General features: G+C 40.7%; 2 protein-coding genes across 3 annotated transcripts; both read left to right on the top strand.

Moving 5' to 3' along the window:
- Positions 1–404: 404 nt before the first annotated feature.
- Positions 405–16,201, top strand: LOC137276786 (bone morphogenetic protein 1 homolog). Its single transcript, XM_067808431.1, has 8 exons — positions 405–607; positions 4,158–4,245; positions 5,671–5,801; positions 8,110–8,259; positions 10,650–10,746; positions 13,316–13,434; positions 14,322–14,498; positions 15,264–16,201. The coding sequence occupies exons 1-8, from the start codon at positions 535–537 to the stop codon at positions 15,575–15,577; spliced, it is 1,149 nt and encodes a 382-aa protein (XP_067664532.1). The 5' UTR covers positions 405–534; the 3' UTR covers positions 15,578–16,201.
- Positions 16,202–17,997: 1,796 nt separating this feature from the next.
- On the top strand, positions 17,998–23,306 carry LOC137276785 (uncharacterized). Of its 2 annotated transcripts, none has more exons than XM_067808427.1 (5): positions 17,998–18,209; positions 19,004–19,103; positions 20,280–20,404; positions 21,695–21,886; positions 22,158–23,306. In XM_067808427.1, exons 1-5 carry the CDS (start codon positions 18,155–18,157, stop codon positions 22,733–22,735), a joined length of 1,050 nt encoding a protein of 349 aa, XP_067664528.1. In that variant the 5' UTR covers positions 17,998–18,154; the 3' UTR covers positions 22,736–23,306. The 2 variants fall into 2 exon arrangements, with proteins under 2 accessions (XP_067664528.1, XP_067664531.1); XM_067808430.1 differs by having other exon boundaries at positions 18,065–18,209; positions 19,004–19,107.
- Positions 23,307–25,739: the final 2,433 nt, after the last annotated feature.

Below are 25,739 nucleotides of genomic sequence, written 5' to 3'. Positions count from 1 at the left end.
GGTTTTGATTGAGTGGGAATTGTTTTTGTTTTATCGGTTTTACTTTAAACCGAGACACGCGAAGATCCGGATTAGAATGTCTCCAGTAACTCATGTATGTTGTACGAGAACAATGATCGGTGCTCATGCTATTGGTCATTGGATTCAGACTCTATTATGAAGATATAGCTGGATTACTGCAATGTGCGTCGTGATACTCGATCACTTCACTCACTTTAAACCGTGCACTATTATGAATTGGAAACGTGCTCTAAAATATATATTTGATGTTTTTGACTGTGAAAATATATTTGAAACCCAGGTGATATTCTGGAGTGATGAGAAGTATTTATCAGCAGCTAATGGATGTCGGCGAGTTTTATCGCGGCAGTACATAAATGCGATTTCGCAACTCCAGCCATGATGACCTGAATAGGCTTCCATAGTTCTGATTCACCACTCCCTTCCCTTACGACACGCGCGGACGTTGAGCAACATTATGACAGCATTACAGTGCTGAAACACCAGGTCCTTCAGTACAAGTAACGGCTAGGTATGACCACAACTGTCCGAGACACATACATCGCACTTCTTTTCGTATGGGTCACGTTCTGCCACTCGGAAACAGGTAATGTGAAGGACATGGTGTATGATGATATGATATGTTAACATATAAACGTTTTATATCAAGCTTTACTTTTATGTGATCATGCCACTAAACATTCTTTCACGCTATACAAAGAAACAGGCTAGGATGTCATCACAATTATTGCATTACCTTGTCCTGCAGCAGGCTTATCACATTTTATCTCGTGAGCCACTTTGTTTCGCGGCTGTGTGTGTGTGCTATAAATAGACAACGCGGCTTTTGACATTACAACTGAGATGTGCAAGGGCGTCTGGGATAACTACCATGGAAAATTATACGTGTTGCTTTTAACTGTGTACGTAATCGACAAAACGTTGAGCAAATTCAACTTCACAACTCGTGTCCTCCTTTGAAACTACTGTTAACCGAAAATGATACTACCAGCGCTCCATAAGCGATATCCGAAATAGCAATTGAATATAGCAGCAGCGCAGGAAAAGTAGAAACGTGAAACTGAAACGAAAAAGAATAATTCATTTTGTTGCGCGTTACTGTGATTACTTGGTATATATCCGATATACCATCCCTTCTTTCATTCTGTGTGACTTACCTCTATATATCCGATATACCCTCCCTTCTCTCATTCTGTGTGACTTACCTCTATATATCCGATATACCTTCCCTTCTCTCATTCTGTGTGACTTACCTCTATATATCCGATATACCTTCCCTTCTCTCATTCTGTGTGACTTACCTCTATATATCCGATATACCCTCCCTTCTTTCATTCTGTGTGACTTACCTCTATATATCCGATATACCCCCCTTCTCTCATTCTGTGTGACTTACCTCTATATATCCGATATACCTTCCCTTCTCTCATTCTGTGTGACTTACCTCTATATATCCGATATACCCTCCCTTCTCTCATTCTGTGTGACTTACCTCTATATATCCGATATACCATCCCTTCTTTCATTCTGTGTGACTTACCTCTATATATCCGATATACCCTCCCTTCTCTCATTCTGTGTGACTTACCTCTATATATCCGATATACCCTCCCTTCTCTCATTCTGTGTGACTTACCTCTATATATCCGATATACCCTCCCTTCTTTCATTCTGTGTGACTTACCTCTATATATCCGATATACCCTCCCTTCTCTCATTCTGTGTGACTTACCTCTATATATCCGATATACCTTCCCTTCTCTCATTCTGTGTGACTTACCTCTATATATCCGATATACCCTCCCTTCTTTCATTCTGTGTGACTTACCTCTATATATCCGATATACCCTCCCTTCTCTCATTCTGTGTGACTTACCTCTATATATCCGATATACCATCCCTTCTTTCATTCTGTGTGACTTACCTCTATATATCCGATATACCCTCCCTTCTTTCATTCTGTGTGACTTACCTCTATATATCCGATATACCTTCCCTTCTCTCATTCTGTGTGACTTACCTCTATATATCCGATATACCCTTCCTTCTCTCACTCTGTGTGACTTACCTCTATATATCCAGTACACCCTTCCCTAGAAGCTTCTTTCATTCTGTGAGACTTACCTCTATATATCCAATATACCCTCCCTTCTTTCATTCTGTGTGACTTACCTCTATATATCCAATATACCCCTCCCTAGAAGCTTCTTTCATTCTGTGAGACTTTGCTCTACATATCTGATATACCCCTCCTGTCTTTCATCTGTTTGGCTTAGTTCTGTATATCCAATATACCCTCCCTTCTTTCATTCTGTGTGACTTACCCCTATATATCCAATATACCTTCCCTTCTCTCATTCTGTGTGACTTACCTCTATATATCCGATATACCCTTCCTTCTTTCACTCTGTGTGACTTACCTCTATATATCCAGTACACCCTTCCCTAGAAGCTTCTTTCATTCTGTGAGACTTACCTCTATATATCCAATATACCCTCCCTTCTTTCATTCTGTGTGACTTACCTCTATATATCCAATATACCCCTCCCTAGAAGCTTCTTTCATTCTGTGAGACTTTGCTCTACATATCTGATATACCCCTCCTGTCTTTCATCTGTTTGGCTTAGTTCTGTATATCCAATATACCCTCCCTTCTTTCATTCTGTGTGACTTACCCCTATATATCCAATATACCCCTCCCGCCTTTCATCTGTGTGGCTTAATTCTGTATATCCAATATACCCCTCCCGTCTTTCATCTGTGTGGCTTAGTTCTATACATCCGATATACCCTCTCCGCATTTCATCTGTGAGACTTAGTTCTATATATCCGACAACCCTTTCCCGCCTTTCATCCGTGTTGTTTACGTTTATATTCGAAATGCAATTACCGACTTTCAAATGGCTGAGCTATGCAACCAATTTAAAATGGAAAGACCATCAGATATAAATGCAGCAAACTGGATAAAGAACACCTAAACACGAAAACTTGTTCAGTTACAGAGCTAATTACAACCACAAGAATGAGATTTTTTTTCAGAAACTCAAATTAGTATTTGACATATTTCAGTTAAAATGGACGATTATATGATATTATTAAGTGATGCAGATCCGCAATTAATGAAAACGAAACAACGGACACCGTGAAGGTTTTGATTGAGTGAGAATTGTCACACGATGTAAACGATTGAATTACTGACGTGTACAAAAATAATAAAAAAACCTCTTCAGATGCTTTATTTTGAAGAATTAAATGTGAGCTACAGGAATATGGGATTGTGTCAGTGGTACTGTTCGGTGTTTCCCCACAAAAACATAACCAAAATCATATTCCATGCATAGACCGACTTACGTTTTAAGGTTAACTGGGAGCAGTCCTGCTGTAGTTAGGGATTACGAATTGCGGATTGTTTATCCCAGTTCTGGTCGCTACATAGTAATGCTTACTAAATTAGTAAGGATGACGTCGAGACATTATATGGAAATGAAAACGCGTGTACAGAACCCAAATACTCACCTACGTGTTCTTTATTAATGACATGAAATCAGGTCACAAGATAATAATGATATACCCCCTCCCAACACGGCCGTTATGAATTTTACCCCAAGACGACATATATCTCTATATGATATACTAGACGGTTTTTACTTACAACGATGATGCTTTAATAATTAAAAATACTTTCTGCGTCAAATGTAGATAAAAGAACTGGAAACCTTGAGTACTTTAAGATGGGGGTAATCAAAACTTGATGACACCTGATGTATGAAGAGCTAGGTGGGCTATAATTCTAGAGCCTTGGGCTTTTCGGACGATGTCACATTACCATCACAAATTTAGGGTCTCTTGCTTCATCTAATATGTCGTCATGGTGATAGCTGAAGCTGTCGGCAACATGTGAACACCTTTACTGTTAAATGAATTGTTTCATGTACTCATATCGCTTACTTCCCAATGGTGTTTCAGACCTACATATGTGTCATTCAGACAGCTTTTACATGACTTAAGTGTAGGATGATAGTGTGACATGTTTTCTTCGTTTGGTGAACCTGTTCAAGTTTTTCGGTGTTCAGTTGTATATTTGTGAAACTATTCTTTCATTGTACGGATTATTATTCTTTTTTTTTGTTTGCAGCGGGCACTGATTGTAACAACACTACGCTCACTGCTACACGCTCTCCTAAGAATTTTACTTATCCCGGTTATCCAGATGCCTATGATGGGTAGGTTTGATCTGTCGCAAATACTTGGTACAAGATTGGTACAATTAGAATACTGCTTTAAGGCCTTTAAAGCCTGATGGTCCGATCATCTATGGCAATCAGATGAGGCAAGATAATGGGTCTCTCTTTATTTAAAGACTTATTTAGTATCGACAAAAATGTGAATTTGTTGTGTACCTATATCCCTCCATCGGGGTCACTATGCTACAACCATGCAACCGCCAAGTGTAATAATGCAATCAATAGTACAGGAATGTATACCAGAAAATAATAAAACGTTTTCAAATAATGCAATTTAATCACTGGAGATATGAATGCGAGAACAGGTGACAGATATAACCCTGATACTGCAATCACGGCAATACCCATGGGCGTACTACCCCTTTCCCCAGTGAGAGGAGGATGACCCCGTTGAAGACGGTACATCACAGGGTACAGGCGTTAATAGATTTGGCAAAATGCTGCTGAATTTAAGCTGATAGTGTGCTTTTAAACTTAACATCGTAACTGGACGAGTCTATGGTGATACGTATGGGGAATTTACCGGTTGAAGCCGGCATGGCTCCAGTGTAAATGATTATTTTTTAAGTTCACCCGATTTTTTTCAGTTCATCAATATGGTCAGTATCGGTGATCGATCTGATTCTGATCACTTCCCACTAGAATTTATGTGTTAATTTCCAAATATGGGTAGTAGGTATAACAATGATTTATGCATGGATCCAACAGCATCAGAGAAAATTGTATGGAATGATTCTTATTCGAGTATGTTTCTTGATAACCTGAGATATAAAATTGCTGAAAAAACTGCTCCTAAAAGAAATTGACATTGCTGTTGAAAAGGCAATCATTCACATTGTCGATATTGTATGAGACACTGCTAGCTGCATGAAAACGACACAGTTCACAATCTGCAAGTAAAAAAACACTAGCTAATTCTAGATTGTAGACAAGCGAAATGAGAAATATGTAGGAGATTTAGAACAGAAAGTACTGTTGCAAACAGAAGAGCTTATTGTAAACGATGAAATCATTACACGTTTTGTTGCAAACATCCATTTCACGTAAGAAATCAGTAGAAAGATGCTTCGGCATAGAAGCATGAACAATCAATCTAGTTTTTACAAACAGATCATTACAAAACAAACTCAAAGATAATCTTACAGTGAAAACAGAATGGCTTTACCATTTTAAAATGTTTTATGTTTTTTTTGCAATTAACCAAAATGAATGTTTTTTCTCCTCATAGTTATATAAACAAAACAGCAATTGGTTGTGTATGTGTGCATATGTAAGTATGTAGGTGTATAAACATATACACACAAACGCGCGCACACACAAACGATAGCTGTTTGAATTATTTAAAGGTTTAACGGTATGAATTAATTTTATAATTCACTTTACGTTTGTAATATTTCCCCACAGGAAAATTAGATGTAGGTGGACTATTACAGCATTTCCAGGGGAAACCGTCCAAGTTGTGATCTTAGGCTCAGATTTGGAAAAGCGCGTTTGTCTACGTTGCATCCAAGGAGATCTTATTGAAGTCACAGATGGTGAGTCCATTAATTTGAAATTTCAAGATCATTATCTTGGTACTTCATAATGATGTGTTCAAATGTTAAGTTAAAATTTCACGATAATACGTTGCTACTTCAAGGGAAAAAACCCGAAAAAGCCAAATGGCCCTTAAAGGCTTCCGTCCTTTACACACATTGACAAGGGAACGTTTCATCTATGTAAAGTCAAAGGTAAAAGTAAACGTGAACAACGCATTTGTTCACATGAATGATTTTAAAAAAAAGTAATTGGAGTAATGCTAAACGTGGCGTAAAACTAAATCCACTCTCTGTGATACTTTTTAGTTCTATGTTTATGAATGTAATATATTCATAAATGAACCCTTTTCACAGTCTTACCACATGTATGATGCCTTTCACAGTAATCTTAATATCACTCATCACTGTTGTGCACTGTCAGCCGTCTTTGACGTCGCTCCAGCAGACCTGTAATGACAGACCCGTGAAGATCCGGGTAGACTTGGCCTTCAGCAGCTTATGCTTGTCGCAACAGGTGACGAACGGGATCGGTGGTCAGGCTCGCTGCCTTGGTTGACATGTGTCATCGTTTTCAAATTGCGTACATCGATGCTCATGATGTTGATCACTGGCTTGTCTGGCCCAGACACGATTGTTTTTAACGAATGTCTTCATATTGATTGGATTCGTATTGATGTGTGGTAAACCAACCAACCAACCAATTTGTTAACATGAACAAAGACTCAGCCACATGGTCGCACCCTCAATCAGCACAAGGACTTCCCATTGTCTTTCAGTCCTGAAACTGTAGATTAGTGGGAAGTAACTGTAAATAGTTCCAGGTTTGGATAGCTCGGATTATATAAATAATTCACAATACACCCCTTTGATTCAGAGTGACCCATCCTTATCATGAGAGGCGACCGAATGAATCACTTCTGCCTGGTCAGGTTCGGTGGATTCAACTGATTGCTTACCAACGTAAACCGATTGTGACCTCGTAGTATCAATCACTTGTTTGTCCGGACCAGATGCTAACATATTGAAACCGCTGTCATATTGCTTGTAATTTGCGCAGTTCCCAGAACAAATAGACATAGCATCAACGAAGGAAACAAACACAGCTGTTGATCTCTTCTTGTGAGGCGCTTGGTAGATCGGTGTCCGCAGCAGTGTTGTAATGTGTATTATTACCCACGTGGTACTTCGTAACTTTAGGTGTGTCATAACACCCTCGAGTGATTTGATTGGCTAATTCGTGAACTTTGAGATTACTGGTACTACTTTCATCACTCATTCCATTCATGATTTTCATTCAAAAGTTTTCACACGTGAGAGCGTGTAAAACGAAAACACTTCTATGGAAATAGATAAAATTTATTTCATTTAGAGTGGTTACTAGCATTATTTTCAATTCCATAATAACTCAAGTTTCCCATGGGTGTAAATAAATTTGGCGTCGCCCGTAAAAGTTATTGATTTCGTGAAAATTGACGGACAATTGGTTAGAAGAGTTGTGAATATAATCAAGAGATTGAATACCTTCTGTGTGTAGTTGTCAGGACTGCACAGTAACACACAACATCAAAAGACGAGCGGCGCTCTTGTATCTCGATCACTGTCGCTGTCAGCCGCATCCATTCGCGTCCTCCCGCACAAACATATTGTCACTGCCATGCCTCCGTGGTTTCATATGTAGATGTCAAAAGCACTTCCCAGAATGTGAACACAATAGGCTTGAAATCGTCTTTGTTCGAGGTTGTAGGCTTTGTTTTCAGACCCAATTGTCGGTGGAGTCTTCAACATAAACATCAAATGTCGACAAGTGGGAAATCCAAGCCGACATGAGAAGGCGTCACTGGCATCCTGCGCAAAGCGTCGCCGAATTATTTACAGTAACTCGTCCTCCCATGAAGAACAATGAGCTCAGCTATTTGAGACATAAAGTCCCCTGTTATTCACATTCATCTTTGCTGTTGCTTTTGCCGATCCTAAACTTGATATGAAAGGGGAAGCTCGTTTAATATCCTATAAATACAGTTTACTATCAAAATAACAGTCATATGTTATTATCATACTTGGAGTGGTTTGTTTTTGGTAGAGACAGTCGTTATATGCAGCTGGTATGCAGCTGCGGCTTTAAACAGAAAAAAAACAACAGTTTTAAAGATTTTGGTTTGGTTTGATTTCGTTACTGTCCGTTCGACCCCATTAGCCGCCTCTTACGACAAGCATTCGTTGCTGAAGACCTATCCTCACAGGTCGGTGTTCAAAGATGTAACACTTTCTCATGGTGTTGTGGATTAATGTTTGTTTTGTTTCACAGGCACAAGCGTCTGGCCCAATGACAAGTTGGGGTTGTTTTCCACACACAGTAACTCCAGAATTATCAGCAGAAGAAGGTCTCTCACCATTTCTCTCAGACCTCGTACCGATGGAGCTGTAGGAGGTGGATTCAAAGTCCAGTACAGATCGGGTAGGAGATCACACTGTTGACTTCATTCTACTTGACATGAAACTTATACATTTTTAATGAACACGAACCATATTCTATACATATGGAAATTAATTAAGCAACACCAAATTCAAAGACACATAAAAACTTAACAAAGTTTAACGAAGTAATTTTGATGATTGATTATTCAATTTTGATGTATTGACATACAGCATGAGCTTTTCATGGGTTGATATGACGCGCGTGAAGCTTGCACAGCGCACGTGCATTGCTTTAACCTCAACTTTCGAAAAATGCACTTTTTCCCTGGGGTGTTTACAAGCGCAGGTTGTCGATTGCATTCGGTTTTTCATTCATTTCAATGTCATGGCACGTAGGAAATTATCAGAGGCCACTCGTTGGCAAATAATCGGCATGAGGAATGCTGGTATGTCTCTAAGACAAATCGGGACTCAAATCGGACGACATCATTCCATAATTTCAAAACTTTTGAAAAAATACCGGGCCACTAATGAAGTTAAAGACCTGCCTAGACCAGGAAGACCCAGGAAGACCACAGTCCGGGAGGACAGAGCTTTACTGAGACTTGTACGGCGCAGGTCCTTCGACTCGAGCTCTCGGTTGAGACAGGAGTGGCTTCCAGGGAGACCCATCTCGAACAGGACTGTTCGGAATCGTCTGAAAGCTGCAGGATACCGGGCAAGGAGGCCAATCAAGCGACCCAGACTGTCTCCAGCCCATAAGGCAGCCCGACTGGCCTGGTGTAATGACCGTTTGCACTGGAACATTGCCTCTTGGAGGAAGGTCCATTTCTCAGATGAGAGCCGGTTCTTGCTGCACATGGTGGACGGTCGTACTCGGGTCTGGAGGCAGAGGAACACAGCAATGGCTCCACGGAACATCCAGGAGACTGTGGCCTTTGGGGGAGGTTCCGTTATGGTATGGGGGTGCATTTCCATGAACTGCAAGTTGGATATCATTACCATCCGTGGCAACCTTAACGGTGTTCGTTACCAACAGGAGGTTCTTGACAGGGCTGTGGTACCTCATTTTGAGAACCATCCTCTGGCAACGAGACCCATATTTATGGACGACAATGCTAGACCTCACAGGGCGCATGCTGTAAATGATTTTTTGCGGCAAAATGCAATTGACAGAATTCCATGGCCTGCCATGAGCCCTGACCTCAACCCCATTGAACATTTGTGGGACTTTATTGGCCGTCGTGTGAGGCAGAGAGACCCACCAGTCCATAATCTCAACGAATTGACGGCTGCCCTGCATGAGGAGTGGAACAGGATCCCCCAGAATCAGATCCGGAGACTCATCCAAGGAATGAGGAGGCGTCTGGAATCGGTGGTGCGTGCGCAGGGAGGACACACTAGATATTGATGAAAGTCGGTGTGCAGACTCTCAGATGACTGTTCTTTCTTTCCATGTGACATTTGTGTTAATACACCTGACAACAACGTCTGTGGATGAATAGTAAATTGTGTCCATTTTTTCATGAATTTAAGACAGTTTTAAGAATTTGGATTTCGTTGCAATAAAGCAAAGTCTTGATACTTTTTCCCTTTAAGTTGTTTGTCAGAGATCGTCTGTTGAATAAAAAAGTGTCAAACTATATCAACCCGGCATATTTTGATTGTCAGAACACTTCAAAGTTGCTCCAATAGAAAAAATTGGGGTGTTGCTTGATTAATTTCCAGGTGTATATATTTGGACACATGCCTTTCAGCTTGCATTACGATTAACTGAGAGTGGAGGTGGATGACCTATTGGTTTAAGCGTTCGATCACCGAACGGGTTCTGATCCCCGAATGGGATCAATGATAATGCCAATATTTGTTGTCACTTCCGCCGTGATATTGCTGGAATATTGCAACCGAGAACACTCACTCGCGATCTATATCGCCACTCCCATAATGGTGTCTTATTTTTGTTTCCAACACTCACAACGCCCTCACGCACGGAGTATTTGTCATGTCTCAAATTTAGACCCATGTAACGTGTACATTTAGGAGCAGAGTAGCCTAGTGGGTTGTGCGTTCGCTCGTCATGGCGAAGTATCGGATTTGATTCCCAACATGGACACAATGAGTGAAGCCCATTTATGGTGTCCTTGATGTGATATTGCTGGAATAATTATTGCTAAAAACGGCATAACACTAAAAACTCACTCACTCTTGCGTTCGGTGTGACGTGGTTAGAACATAACAAAACCCTTTTCCACATCCATAAGAAATCTCTGCTAAAAGCGGAGTCGCTTCTATAGTTTTAATTACATAATGAGTATAAATTTGTTTTAGTTGTAGGATGTAAAATTATAGTTATATCTGTATATATCTGTATAATATTCCGTACATGTGGCTGTGGATACTCCTATTCACTGACATTAACTTCATGCACAGGTGTGTTTTTCGACGACACGTTTCCTTTAGTCGAGCTAGATGCACAGAGCGAGAGTCAGGTCTTTATGCCACCACCCCTGCCGGGATACTACCCAAAGTAAGCATCACTTCTGGCAAACAAGGATAAGTTGACAATTGACCTGCATTAGGATGGGATTATTCTCACTTAATTACCCAGTTCACTGGAGCGACATAATCCCTTTGACTAAATATCACAGGGAACGAACTAAAACGCGCACCATTTCTTGTAGGGGATTATCTCGCAGCACCTGTCCCAGTTCACTGGAGCGAGATAGTCCCCTGCAAGAAACGGTGCACGCTTTGTTTTGTTCCCAGTGATATTTAGTCACTGTGTTTTATGATCCTGTAAACTTTGAAACCTTTAAATTTAAGGAATGACTGTGGCAGAATACTGACATATTTATTTTTACATTACACATATTAATAATTTACATCGCATTATATCCATCTTTTTAAAACTAAACACACATATTATATACATCATACATCATCTCAAATACACTTACATAAATCATCTTAAATACATAGTATATACATAATATTAAATACTTTTAGATACATCTTATTGAATACATTTTAAATTCTTTTACATAAATCATCTTAAATACATATCATATACATCGTCTCAAATACTACTACATAATATAAGTCGTTCACAGGTCGCGAGGGGGGCCATGGGCTCATGTACCCACGAGGTGTGTTTATGTTTATGGAACATGAACACACCTCGAGGGTACATGAGCCCATGGACCCCGAGGTACCAGTGAACGACGTATTTATCTTACCGAACATCTGAATTTTAATTTTGAACTGTTTGAAGCACTTCTGTTGAATGCGAGGCGAATCGCCATTTTGCAGACGACACAAGGTAAACAGATTTAGAGTGATCACCCTTCCATCGATTTTCAATCGCAAAACATCGGTAATTTCCGTGCTTAATGCGTGATTCAATGACGGAATTGTTATTCGAGGCAAAGAAGTACTACCATGAAGCACCAGTAGAGTTCGGAATTCCCAGCGGTGTACCTTGAAAATAATACGTCTCCTGTAAGCGGGGTACATTGAAAGTAATAGAATAGCGCTTAGCCAATCAGAAAGCGACATTCATGTGTGAAGTAAGATAAATCACATTAAATACATCTTAAATATTCTTTTGATACATCATCTTAAATGCATCATATTACATACACAGCAATTCATGCATGAATGCCGCCCACTGACTTATGACATTCTGAGCTAATGGGGCCCCAGATTGTCCACAATGAAGTGTAGTGTATTACCGACTTGCTTCTCTGACACGTGATAGTCCAATGAGCAAGGCATGTGCAGCTGCGCGTAGAATCAATAATTTATTTCACCACCATGCACTGCACGTTCACTAGCCTGCATCAGCTCTACCTTTCATAAACCAAATTGGTATGCTTGCTGCCGTGCAGCACCTACTACTCTTGAACACGTTCCGTGCTCTGGTCCAACTTATCCTTGTGAGACAGTACATACACAGTTGTCACTAAGACACGTACAGCTGTTAGGTCCTGACTATTGTATTGTGCGTAAACTGAATGCTTATCATAGGAAGAGGTGATTAGATATTCTTTTCTGTATGTTAAGGCATGATTGTTGTGCGTATGCGAGGTTTCAAATCAAAATAACCACCTCTGACTGAATTTATCGAAAGATATCGTTTTTAACTTTCTCAGTCATTAGAGAATAGAAAATGTAGATTTTGACGTAAGACAGTTGACAATAAAGTTCGACCAAAATGATTTGAAACCTCAGTTTATCCTATTCAAAAGCAGAAATTCTAAATTTTTGCTATAATAAGTGCTTTTGGTAGTAGCGATACATTCATGCTGTAAAAAAGTTCTATATTTCTCGAAACCATAAACCTACCAGCTACATTTAAATGCATTCATATCCGTGAAGATCTGGGTTAAAATTGATCTTCAGTAGCCCATGTTTGTCGGGATCGGGTGGTCAGGCTTACTAACGTGGTTGGCACATATCATCGGTTCCCAGTAGTGTGCAGATTGATGTTCTTGAATCCCTAAAGGTAAAGGTAAGGATCCGAGCGGAAATTATATGAACGTGGGGCAAGAAAAAATGTTGCTTAAACAGAAATAAACATTTCTAGATACACCCAGACACCTGCTGACTTTGGAGTTTTAGGTTTGACACCTCTCAATCTGTTGACTAACACTGGGAAAGAACCTTGGTTACCTGCCATTCCTTCAGAACCTCTTCCTTGAGACCTTTCCTTCAGAACCTATTCCTTGAGACCATTCCTTCAGAACCTCTTCCTTGAGACCATTCCTTCAAAACCTCTTCCTTGAGACCATTCCTTCAAAACCTCTTCATTCAGACCATTCCTTCAGAACCTCTTCCTTCAGACCATTCCTTCAGAACCTCTTCCTTCAGACCCTCGGGATAGTGCAAATGACTGCAATGTGGGGAGTCTTCATATTATTCCAAAAGTGGTGGTTCTACCTGGCAATGATTCCAGAGAGAAGCCCCATTCACTGTCTGAACTGACGGGACCGAACCAGCCTGACCGTTCCGAGATCTGTTATCTGTTAAATAATAATCATGATATTTTCTTTTGTCACATGATCGAAGTACTGATGGTGATGCCTTGCGTGTTGCAGTCGTTTCCAAATGGAATGGAGGATAACAGCATCATCATCACAGAGGAGGGTGTACATTAAGGTCCTCTCCTCATTTCTCACTCGCGAATGTTCCAGTAACTACATGGAAGCAAGCGACGGTTAGTTCTGCGTCATTATGCTTTTTCATTTCACATGCAAAAACAAACAAACATACACACACACACAAACAAAAAAACAAACAAAAAACAAAACAAAAAAAGCACGAAAAAAACAAACATAATTGAAACACAGTTATCACTAATTCATGATATGTAAAATGCATTGCTGATTACGAACATTGGCCACTTGTTCATTTGCCGATACGCTTAGCCGACTATTTGTCTATGACTTATGAGCCCGATAGGTGTTACTTTCAAATTGAATGTGGTCACTGATTAAAGTTGTGCATTGCATGTTGTCACTAGCAGACAGACAGGCAGGCAGGCAGACATACAGGTGTCAATACGCCATATATTGAGTTTTCTATATGACAGAGTCTGCTTACCAGTGAATCCTTTGAACTCCGATTACACGGGCTTTTTCGGGCGTTTTTTCAACTTCATGGGTTGAATTGGCACTTTTGATGATATGCTTCTGCAAGTGCATACCGAAAAGTATCAGAATCTGCAAAGTTGCATGTAACTTTTCTTTTCAGAAACAACGATTTGTAACCGTATAAGATTCGTTTTAATGTATTCGCCACTGAAAAAAATCGTTCCGAATATCTCCTTGAAAAATCCCCAAAATACAACGCATGATTATTTTTACAATGATGAGTATCAATCTATCTATTTATAATTCTTTCTTTCTCCTACTTTGACAATGTGTCAATTGTATCTCAAAGCGTCATGTCAGCAAAATATAGCAAACAAAACATGATTATTTTGTCCTTCAGATTCTGATGGTGTAAGTTTTTAATTTAAAAACACTCAGTTGACATCCAGTTTTATTCCATTATTTACTTGCTACGTATATCAATGACAAACATCATGGTTCTTATGTGCAGGTTACAGTGACAGCTCTCCCTCGCTTGGTCGCTGGTGTGGACAGGAGACGCCGGAGAAGCACGCTACTGGCCGTTACATGTTCATAATCTTAGTCTGCAACACACCTATTGGCATATTGTTTAGCTTCTCAATTGAATACGGGACTTATGTGGAAGCTACAACTCCTTCAAGTGATGGTAAGAAAGGCGAGCATGGGTTTGGTATTTGTTTGTTATCTGTAAATAGTTGAGTCTGGACCAGAAAGTACAGTGAAGAGCAACTTTAGCATCTTGTTTGCGCAATTGGGATACAATGTATCAGTGAGTCTGACCACCCGATCCCGTTATTGTGGGTTTGGTAAAATCCCATTATAATAATTCGTTGATGTTGAGGACAGTCGGAGTCAAGCGACGACGTTCGCCGTTGAAGTAAATCTTAGCAAAACGATGATGACCAGTCAAACCCAAAGTGGGATTTGAACCAGAATCCTGGTTGAATCCTCAGCCATACAAATGTCCAAACGGTGCAGATGACAGAAGGAAATGGGTGGGCTATTTACGAGGGGCCACTGAATGTTGGCTTACGGCATATGTTGATACGTCTGGTTAAGTTTGATGTGGAAGTCATATTTGATCCCTCGTCATTGAACTCCGATTGCTGCAGATTAAACTCATTTCCATTATCTATTATCCGCCATGATGTGAGTTGAAGTGAAATGGGGTTTAGCGTGGTACTTCAGAATATTCGGGCTGGGCAGTTGGGAACCGATGACCTGTGTCAGCCAAGCCAGCGAGCCTGACCACTTGATCCCGTTAGTCGCTTCCTGTGACAAGCATGGGTTACAGAAGATCAGTTCTAGTTCGGATCTTCCCCGGTCTGCTCGTCTGAATAATGCCCACGTTTTGCCTTTGTGTACAATACAGCACACTGCACGTCATAACGCCATGTATTTTACGTTGCAGTATCAGAAGAAGGCGGTGTCTCAATCGGTGTCATAGCAGGTACATTTGTAGGAGTCATCGCATTTGTGGGCGTCTCATTCCTCGTGTGTAGAATAGCATGTGACAGGATAAAAATGAGAGACCTAGATTCTGTACACGAAGAGGAAGGCCTCTCCCTGGAAGAACCCCACAGACAGATACCAAGCACCGTGGTCGCACCATCAGCACCAATGATGCCGAACACCATCCCCACCGTCGATCCGTCGGTCCCGCCACCCACCTACGAGGACGTGATGATGAATAATACGATGTACGACCCTGCTAAGAGAACATGATGACAGCACCGTTTGTAAAATTCAAATGCAGCTGTCGTCAGTCGTTCCATTGGTTGATACTGACAAGCAATGATCGACTCCTGTACAGAAGATGGCTTACTGCCAGTAAAGATTAACTGGAACCGAATTTTACCAAGAACTACGAGTATGACATGCATGCTTGTAGGTGAAGGGTATTTGGACACTAAATCGGCAATACTCAAGTAATGTTACTCCGGCCAGTGAAATACTTTACCCTCTATCCTCGGTCAGGGTAACCAATTGTTTACAATGATATATAATGTAGATACGATGAGCATGTGCCAGGTCAGACATTGTGACCACCTGATTCCCATTTGTCGTCTCCAATGACGAGCATTATCTCATTGAACCATTATTTAAGGGGATCACTAAAGAGTGACTAGAAGACTAGAAGAAACAAAACCAATATCTTTCAATGCTCTCTTTCATGCAACAGACTTGTCGTTGTGACACTTATATTTAGGGAAAAGGAGACTTTTACAAACACTATATATACTGATGGCCTGATCGTATAAGTACTTTTTTGTCATGTAGATATGCTGTCTAAGCTGTATGACGTATATGTTTTAATGTTTATTTGCAATACAACTGTTTAATAATTAATAAGTGATCTGCTCTTTTTTTGCGCCAGTCGCTCACCGCCCAGTGGCAAAGGTAAAACTATAATATGGAATTACAGAACGGCTGATTGGAATAACACACTTCATTGTGAATGGATTACACCTTAAAAAGCCATCTGAAAAAATGCAGAATATACTAACTAATTAAAATGTGCTAAATGGATACCTAATGTACAACCATTATTACATCTTTACACGACAGGTAATATAAATAATTGACTGTTTTGTTCAAAGGGATAAGTTCAACAGTGGTGGCATTTTGACAACATCATGTTTAATAATATTTTAAGTATTTTTTTTGCTGGGGTATACTAATGGTCGATGGAGGAACACCACGGAAACTGTTTAATGAATTACATATGGAACAATGAACTGATCACTGACGTTTTTCATATTGTTAAAATACAGCTAAAAGAGAAGTGAAACTTAATCCACACACTTGATATTCACGCCCATGGAGATGATGATAGTTTTGTTCAGTCTTAAATGAGTGGGAAATTATACGGCGCTTTTAGCAATATTCCAGCAAAGTCACGACGGGGGACGCCAGATATGGGCTTCAACATTGACCCCATGAGGGAATCCAATATACCCGCGACCACCTTAACCGCTACGTTATACCATCGCCCAATAGTCTAAAAGTATGTCTCGATTGTATAACCCTAACTGAGCTGACAATGAAAACTAGGCTTACACCCATCCACCTCCTTTGGTAATAATGTACCGTTTAGTTAACATAATGCTGTAACTGAATGTATACTGAAACACAGAAGAAACGTCGTGTTTCAAAACCAAATGCAAAATTTTGTGCTTGCAAAATTGTGTTTTTATTATGATTGTATCGTTTTGTTAACATGGTTTTCAATCCAAATTGACAATGTCATTTATTACCAACATCATTGTGTATTTGATGAAAAAGTAAAACCGCTATCAGTGCGACATTTCTTATGCGGTTTACTATAGTATGTCTGCAATGGGTAAACTATGCTGGGTTTTCTGATAGGTAGTTTAGGTATGGCCGTGGGGGTTGGGTGGGCAGCAGAAACTCGATAATTTACATATTTATTCATTTATTTATAAATTTATTATATATATCACAAATAAACATCTCCCAGTTCCTGGCAAACACACTACTACTACCACCACCACCACCACCACCACCACCACCACCACTACTACTACTACTACTACTACTACTACTACTACTACTACTACTACTACTACTACTACTAAAAGAAGAGCGGTGTTAATAGATGTGCGTTTGTTTTCAAATTAATATGGAGTTAGTCAGATGTATACGTTGAATGAAATGATTTCAGCATATCGCGGACCCAAAAGTTCACATCACACAATTGTTTGCCCTTAACCTTGAAAACATGTAGGCTTTAATTACCCAGAACCATGAAAAATTGTGAGTCCTGATCAGAATGTGTAGGCTCTTTATTTCAATATGAAAACAATACTCTTACCTATTGGGGATGATAAAGTAGTCGGCGATAAGGACCTAAAAAATCCAAACGTGTGGGTCCGTGTGGTTTTAGTCGACTTCGGGCCTAAGGACCGACATTAATTCCGAACGATGATAGCACAACACAATGACAAAACAACATAAACATCAGCAAACAGTAAAAGACAAATAATCGCCGCAAACCACACCATCAAGGTGCAGTTGTTAATTTTCACAAAAACCTATTTCTTAACAAAACATGTCGGGTGGATCAACTAGATATTTAAATTTCTTCTGTACGGCGACAGTCAACACTGTGTCAACATTTCACAATACCCGGTGGGAAACCACTGGAGCGTTCAGTGACACAGCAAACTTGATGTCCACACTAACCAGCGTGTCGTCAGATTGTAGGACGCTTACGATGCACGATTGGCTATGAGGATCAGTGTGCGACGACAGGATTAACATAGGGCATATGTAGTTAGCATGTCTCCAGAGAAACGTATGATTGGAGAGGTGTACCTACTTCTTGTTGTGTCAGGTAGGTTTCTATGTCAAACATTACACTGCATTATTAATTCAATTGATGTTTCTGGTAATCGCGCCATTGTTTTATGATATTCATGTCGAACTTCCGTGTTGATCAACGTTTAAAGAATCATGTGTATCAGCTAGTTATACTCAATATTCTTACGTCTTGGAATGTTACGTGGTTTCTTAAACTGGTTTCGTAATTGCTATGCTCTATATAACAGCTATTTGTAGGTGCTTGTGTCACGTTTCGTGCTGTATAACAAAAAAGTTACTGGTTTCAAGCACGATAATATCTACAACGTGTCCTACGGGCCACACGCTTCAGTTGTCCCCATATAACTCTCATTGCATATGTATGTCCACTACTTCCGGGTAGCTGTTGACACCAAAATGAAGTACACTGAATACTATATACAATGAAAAGTGAACAATGTGTTGTTTTGATGAGTTCAGTTTCCCCCACATATCGCTTATTTCGTGTATATATGCCGTACTTCCGGGTAGTCACCGTTAACAAAGTGGTGTATATGGATTCAGATTTTTTTTCACTCTCTCTCCTCTCTGTCTCTTTCTCTCTCTCTCTATTTCACACACACACACACACACACACACACACACACACACACACACAAACACACTTACCTAATTCTCTCCTCACCCGAAAGCTCTCTCAGGGAATCTGGGGTATCATGGTGGTTGAAGCGTTCGATTCCCCACATGGGTGCAAACATTACTCACTAACTCACCCCTCCACCTACATACTCACTCACTCACTCACTCACTGTTTCTTTCATATTACAGGTTTGGTACAGACCGAACAATGCAGGAACGACTCCCGGGTCGCCGCCTTCACCACGGTTCGAAAACTAACCTCACCGCATGTATTCTCCTCCTACCGATTGTAGGTAGCGTCGGCTTTGAACCGCACCAGTACCCCCTTATAGGAAGTCCATCTATGATCTGGTGCCCAATTAAGTCTCGGTCCAGATGCTGTTTGTACGGACATGCTGTCAAGTGAAATTTTCGATAGTTCTCTTAGGTCATTAACTCGAAGATTGATATGGATAATAAAATGTTTCTAAGTTGAAAAGTGTTTTGGAGTTAAACAGGCACATGCTGGAACAGCCATTACGTCTGGGTCTAGTACCTCTTCGAGTACGTAGTATAAGTATAAAACAGTAAATGTCCTGGCAAGCAGCTGTTTAAGCATATACCCTAAGTGAAGCTGTAGTTTAGTTTTACGCAGCTTTTAGCAATATTCCAGCAATATCCCAGCGGCGGACACCAGATCGCTTTTTGAGGAAGGCGGGGTGCACACTCTTGAGAAAAGGTGGGGCAGGAAGGTGGGGTACACACATCATTCATTTCAACGAGAATTTCAATTTGCTATTTTCTTCACATATGTATTTACATAAAGATCCTACAACTCAAGCGACCCTTTTTATCAAATGACTGTACATCTATTTTCTTTGGCGCCTTTGGGAAAGGACGCCTTTCTTTCTTACGTCTGTAAATATACCACTGCCCGGCAGGCACTTAGTACAACTTTACAAACCTCTTTATAAATTTTATTTCATATAAGAAAAACATCTTCATTAGTTAATGAAATCCATTTCCTGGCCAAATACACATCCAGGATTGAAACATTCAAAAAGGAAAAGAACAATTGTTCGCCTCTGTAATGACACCTACTACGCCGTGTGCAGAACTGGTCTTGGGAATGGAACGATGGTCCAAAAAGCGAGACTAACGGGATTGTGTGATCAGAGTCGCCGACTTTAGCTGAACACCCATGTTGTAGACAGTTACTCATTGCGTTAATCACTGACTTGTCTGGTCCAGACTCTTATTCCCAGGCGTCATGTGGTTGAAATCCAGCGCTGCGTTTCTACAATATATTGTTTACTGATTTTGTTGTGTAAAACTGCGCTCAGCAAAATTCGATCTGTATGCTGGGCGTTTCTAAGTAATCGACTGTGGACAAGACAATCCAGTGATGAGCAGCATGAACATCTGTACATGGTTTGGCAGTTTACCATTCACATACTCATGAAATGGTCCCGTGTTATTGTTTCAGCGACGTGTCGTGTTGGTGGAGAATAACAGCCTTCAGTCCTGACAGAACTGTTTGTGTTATTGTTCAGTTCCCTAAGATGAGCAGCATCCGAAACTGCATGGTGATGTATGTCGATGTGCACGACGGTAAGTGTAGACCAGTACTTCTTGTTTGCTATGCATTTGATCAACTTTGTAATTTGTCCGATCCGTGAAGGTCAGGGTTAGAATATTGGCCCTCAGTAGCCCATGCTTGTCGGAAGAGGCGACTAACGGGATCGGGTGCTCAGGCTCGCTGGCTTGGTTGATACATGTCATCGCTTCCCAGTCATCGTATAGGATGTCCTATACGATATGGTACATTCCATTCCAATGATTATATGTCACTTCTGTGAATTGCGTACATATTATACACATACCTTTAGAGCAACATTATGTTATTTTTGTATGGGGATATGGAATAGACAAGTGGTTGAGCGTTCTCGCGTCATAACCAGACCCACGACTTCCCCACATATCTATTATGTGACCCCCATCTATGGTGTCCCCCGTGTGATATGGGTGGAATACTGCGACATAACCACCACACTCATTCATTCTTGTCCCCCTAAAACCGATCGGGTTCGCTCTAATTATTAAGGTGCATTTACTTTAAAATCACAAATAGAATGCGCAGTATATCCTGGTTGCAATGCCAAGGTGGCGCTAAAACCAGGTAGGACATTTATTTAGAGGACCTTTAGCTTAAAAGAAAATGTGTGAAATATGTTTCTGGTGTCCTCTGTTACTCTGTTGGTCAATGCCCTTTCTTCTCCTCTTTTCAATATCTATGACGCTCACATGTTTTAGCTTCGAAGCCACAATTCTGAGGGTGAAATGTCTACACAATGCGTTAATGAGTTGGGTAAAGAAATCTGAGTCATGTCAAGTAACATATTAATGTATGACTTGTATACTACATACAATTTCATTTGGGGAAAAAAAAAAACATTGGTAAATGACATTATCTCCAGTTTGGCACTATAGTCAGGGTATTATTAGGGCAGAGAATCCACTCAGGAAAATAACAAACCATTGGATAATATCAAGGGTGGCATGTTATAACCCGGGTGCACTGTAATTGCAAAATTATATTCTAGGTGCTCAAGGGCTGTAATAGCTTATTTTCTTGTACACACCACTTCGGGCCTTACTCCCATGTGGGAGTGAGTGACTTTAGTTTTATGCTGCATTTAGCAATATTCCATCAATATCACGGCGGGAGACACCAGAAATGGGCTTCAGAAATTGTATCCAATTATCCGAAGCCGGGACGAGCTAACACTTGAATCACTAGACTATTGCACCTTCTATCCTATGTCAAACTGATAAAACTGAACACAGTTAACTCACTCAGTCATAGACAGACTGGCAATGACCAATATCATTGCGTTACAGGTTATGACAGTGACGCACCTATACTCGGGAGATGGTGTGACATGGACTCTTCACTGCTTAGAACTTCTGGCAATCAAGCCTTTGTCTTCTCTAGGACCCAGTACAACGTTCAATTCAAATTCGATGTTTGGTACGGCACAAAAGACTTTTCCCTTGATGAAATGAGCACTGTATCTCCAGAAGTTGATGCGGGTATGTATGCCGGTGCGCATTTATAATCAAACAAGACAGGCATCAAACTGTGTTTGATTACTTGTTCTTTCAAACTGTCAGACTGTCATCAAGAAGGCTTGGAGGCTTCCTTCTCCAAAATGTAAACATGTACTCCATCTGTTTTTAATATCTTACGTTTCTTAATGACATTACAAACAATGTTGATGTATGCATTTTACTTGGCTTGATTCTGATCAATATGTATACAAACATTATATATTTTTAATGCTTAGATGCTACATTTTTTCAGCTTCTTCGATGTCAACAGGTGTTAAATTAGGAATCGGAGTTTCCGTGCTGATGGCAGTGGTTTTGCTGTCTGTGGCGGCAAGGTATCTTATCCGTATATTATGCTCGGATCGTTCCGAAAACACAAGACGACAAGCGCCATCGGTTTCATCAGGCGCCGAAAGTAACCCTCCTGATTACTGGTCAGTAGTTGTGTCTCCGTCCAGAGAGGCCGTCGCCGTCCATGTCGCAGGAAATCAGCCACCTGCCTACTGGGATGTAGTGACTGTTGGTGACTTGAATAACGGTTTACCATTGCCAGAAGACCGAAGTGTTCTATCAGTGCAAGAGGACAACCGTGCTACAGCATTGCAAGAGAACCACAGTGCAATGTCAATACAAGAGGACCAAGGTGCATTATTTCAACAGAATCGCAATGTAATACCAGATGAGGTCAGTAGTGAAATAGCATTGTCAGAGGATTATAGTGAAATAACATCGTCAGAGGACCGTAGTGTGGCAGCATTGTCACAAGATCATAATGAAATAACACTATCACAGGAACACAGGGAAACAATATTGCCTCCGGACCATGTATAGTGAAACACCAATCTCCGAGGATCATAGTGAAAGAGTTTTGAAAGAGACGATATAGCAATTGTTAACAAGCAACGTCACTATCACACATTGCATAGGACGAGCGCGATATTTATTGCCCTTAGGGGCGGTGGGATAGCCCAGTAGTTAAAGCTTTGCTCGTCACGCCAAAAGCCCGGGTTTCCATTCTCTCATATGGGTACAATGTGTGAAGACTATTTCTGGTCATCCGCCGTGATATTGCTGGAATATTGGAAAAACCGGCGTAAAATCATACTCACTCACTCAATCCCATATGAAAAAAAAATAAGTGGAGGACGAACGGGAACTGTCCGATTGACTTGTCAGTATGGGAGGAATACTCTCTGTGGAGTGAGTCAGTTTAGGTTTACGCTGCCCCCAGCAGCATTTAAGCCATATGGCGGTAGTCAGAAAACAATCGAATCTGGACCAAACAATTTTCAAAGGTGTGCTCTTTGGACCTCCAATCGGTACACATATGTCGGCGTAAATGTTATATCTATCTTTAAGATTTGTTACATGCATCAAAGAGCAATAAAATCATCAAACATGATATATGGCTGAATGCACTATATTCGTGTTAACTGCATACGCTGGACGTGTAATGGAATTAATAATGTTGTTCCTCCTTCCACTGAAACAGCAGACAGAAAGAAGAGAATTACACATTATCTTGAACAAAAAACCCAGACGAGTGTTACATGGCGTGCCATTTTTTATAGAAGAAGAAGAAGAAAACATTTGTTTAAGTGTCGAGCATGTATACATGTAAAAATAAGCCAGGCCTACATCACATAGTAACACAACGACCAACCGGCAAGTGCCTGTCCCACGCAATGTTACCATAAAACGATTAATAATAGTAAAAGCACAGCTGTAGTAAACTACTACCAATATCATGCACTGTATGTAGAGGCAGGGAGTGTTAACTGGAAAATGAGTAACACAGTCAGAAAGAATATCATTGGCTATAAAGTGTACGCATAAACATATTTTGTATCAGGGTAGCTACAAGAGGTTGACAAATCCTCGCATTGCACTTATTCGACTTGGGACATAAAGAAGGGAAAGTCTGATAGAAAAAGGAAACATAAGTTCTTTGTCTTAATGAAAATTACAATCTATTACTAGAACAAGTAATCATCACGCAGGGCCTTAACATCACATAATATGGCGTCACAACTGGTCATGTCTAACATCACATATTATGGTAGTGTCATAACGGGTCGCATCGTACATTACATACTGTGGAAGTGATGCATGGCGTCACAACTGGTCATGTCTGACATCACATATTATGGTAGTGTCATAACGGGTCGCATCGTACATTACATACTGTGGAAGTGATGCATGGCGTCACAACTGGTCATGTCTGACATCACATATTATGGTAGTGTCATAACGGGTCGCATCGTACATTACATACTGTGGAAGTGATGCATGGCGTCACAACTGGTCATGTCTGACATCACATATTATGGTAGTGTCATAACGGGTCGCATCGTACATTACATACTGTGGAAGTGATGCATGGCGTCACAACTGGTCATGTCTGACATCACATATTATGGTAGTGTCATAACGGGTCGCATCGTACATTACATACTGTGGAAGTGATGCATGGCGTCACAACTGGTCATGTCTGACATCACATATTATGGTAGTGTCATAACGGGTCGCATCGTGCATTACATACTGTGGAAGTGATGCATGGCGTCACAACTGGTCATGTCTGACATCACATATTATGGTAGTGTCATAACGGGTCGCATCGTACATTACATACTGTGGAAGTGATGCATGGCGTCACAACTGGTCATGTCTGACATCACATATTATGGTAGTGTCATAACGGGTCGCATCGTACATTACATACTGTGGAAGTGATGCATGGCGTCACAACTGGTCATGTCTGACATCACATATTATGGTAGTGTCATAACGGGTCGCATCGTACATTACATACTGTGGAAGTGATGCATGGCGTCACAACTGGTCATGTCTGACATCACATATTATGGTAGTGTCATAACGGGTCGCATCGTACATTACATACTGTGGAAGTGATGCATGGCGTCACAACTGGTCATGTCTGACATCACATATTATGGTAGTGTCATAACGGGTCGCATCGTACATTACATACTGTGGAAGTGATGCATGGCGTCACAACTGGTCATGTCTGACATCACATATTATGGTAGTGTCATAACGGGTCGCATCGTACATTACATACTGTGGAAGTGATGCATGGCGTCACAACTGGTCATGTCTGACATCACATATTATGGTAGTGTCATAACGGGTCGCATGGTACATTACATACTGTGGAAGTGATGCATGGCGTCACAACTGGTCATGTCTGACATCACATATTATGGTAGTGTCATAACGGGTCGCATCGTACATTACATACTGTGGAAGTGATGCATGGCGTCACAACTGGTCATGTCTGACATCACATATTATGGTAGTGTCATAACGGGTCGCATCGTACATTACATACTGTGGAAGTGATGCATGGCGTCACAACTGGTCATGTCTGACATCACATATTATGGTAGTGTCATAACGGGTCGCATCGTACATTACATACTGTGGAAGTGATGCATGGCGTCACAACTGGTCATGTCTGACATCACATATTATGGTAGTGTCATAACGGGTCGCATCGTACATTACATACTGTGGAAGTGATGCATGGCGTCACAACTGGTCATGTCTAACATCACATATTATGGTAGTGTCACAACTGGTCGCATCGTACATTACATACTGTGGAAGTGATGCATGGCGTCACAACTGGTCATGTCTAACATCACATATTATGGTAGTGTCATAACGGGTCGCATCGTACATTACATACTGTGGAAGTGATGCATGGCGTCACAACTGGTCATGTCTAACATCACATATTATGGTAGTGTCATAACGGGTCGCATCGTACATTACATACTGTGGAAGTGATGCATGGCGTCACAACTGG

The sequence above is a fragment of the Haliotis asinina genome, chromosome 3 (assembly GCF_037392515.1).
Source record: "Haliotis asinina isolate JCU_RB_2024 chromosome 3, JCU_Hal_asi_v2, whole genome shotgun sequence".
Classification (NCBI taxonomy): Eukaryota; Metazoa; Mollusca; class Gastropoda; order Lepetellida; family Haliotidae; genus Haliotis; species Haliotis asinina.
This window is presented reverse-complemented; position numbering and strand designations above follow the sequence as displayed.

Coding starts and splice junctions, on each gene's coding strand:
- LOC137276786 (XM_067808431.1), top strand. CDS start 535: ATGACCACAACTGTCCGAGACACATACATCGCACTTCTTTTCGTATGG. Junction 5,802..8,109: donor TCTTATTGAAGTCACAGATG/GTGAGTCCATTA, acceptor TTTGTTTCACAG/GCACAAGCGTCTGGCCCAAT. Junction 10,747..13,315: donor CTGCCGGGATACTACCCAAA/GTAAGCATCACT, acceptor TGCGTGTTGCAG/TCGTTTCCAAATGGAATGGA.
- LOC137276785 (XM_067808427.1), top strand. CDS start 18,155: ATGTCTCCAGAGAAACGTATGATTGGAGAGGTGTACCTACTTCTTGTT. Junction 19,104..20,279: donor GTATTCTCCTCCTACCGATT/GTAGGTAGCGTC, acceptor TTATTGTTTCAG/CGACGTGTCGTGTTGGTGGA. Junction 21,887..22,157: donor ATCTCCAGAAGTTGATGCGG/GTATGTATGCCG, acceptor ACATTTTTTCAG/CTTCTTCGATGTCAACAGGT.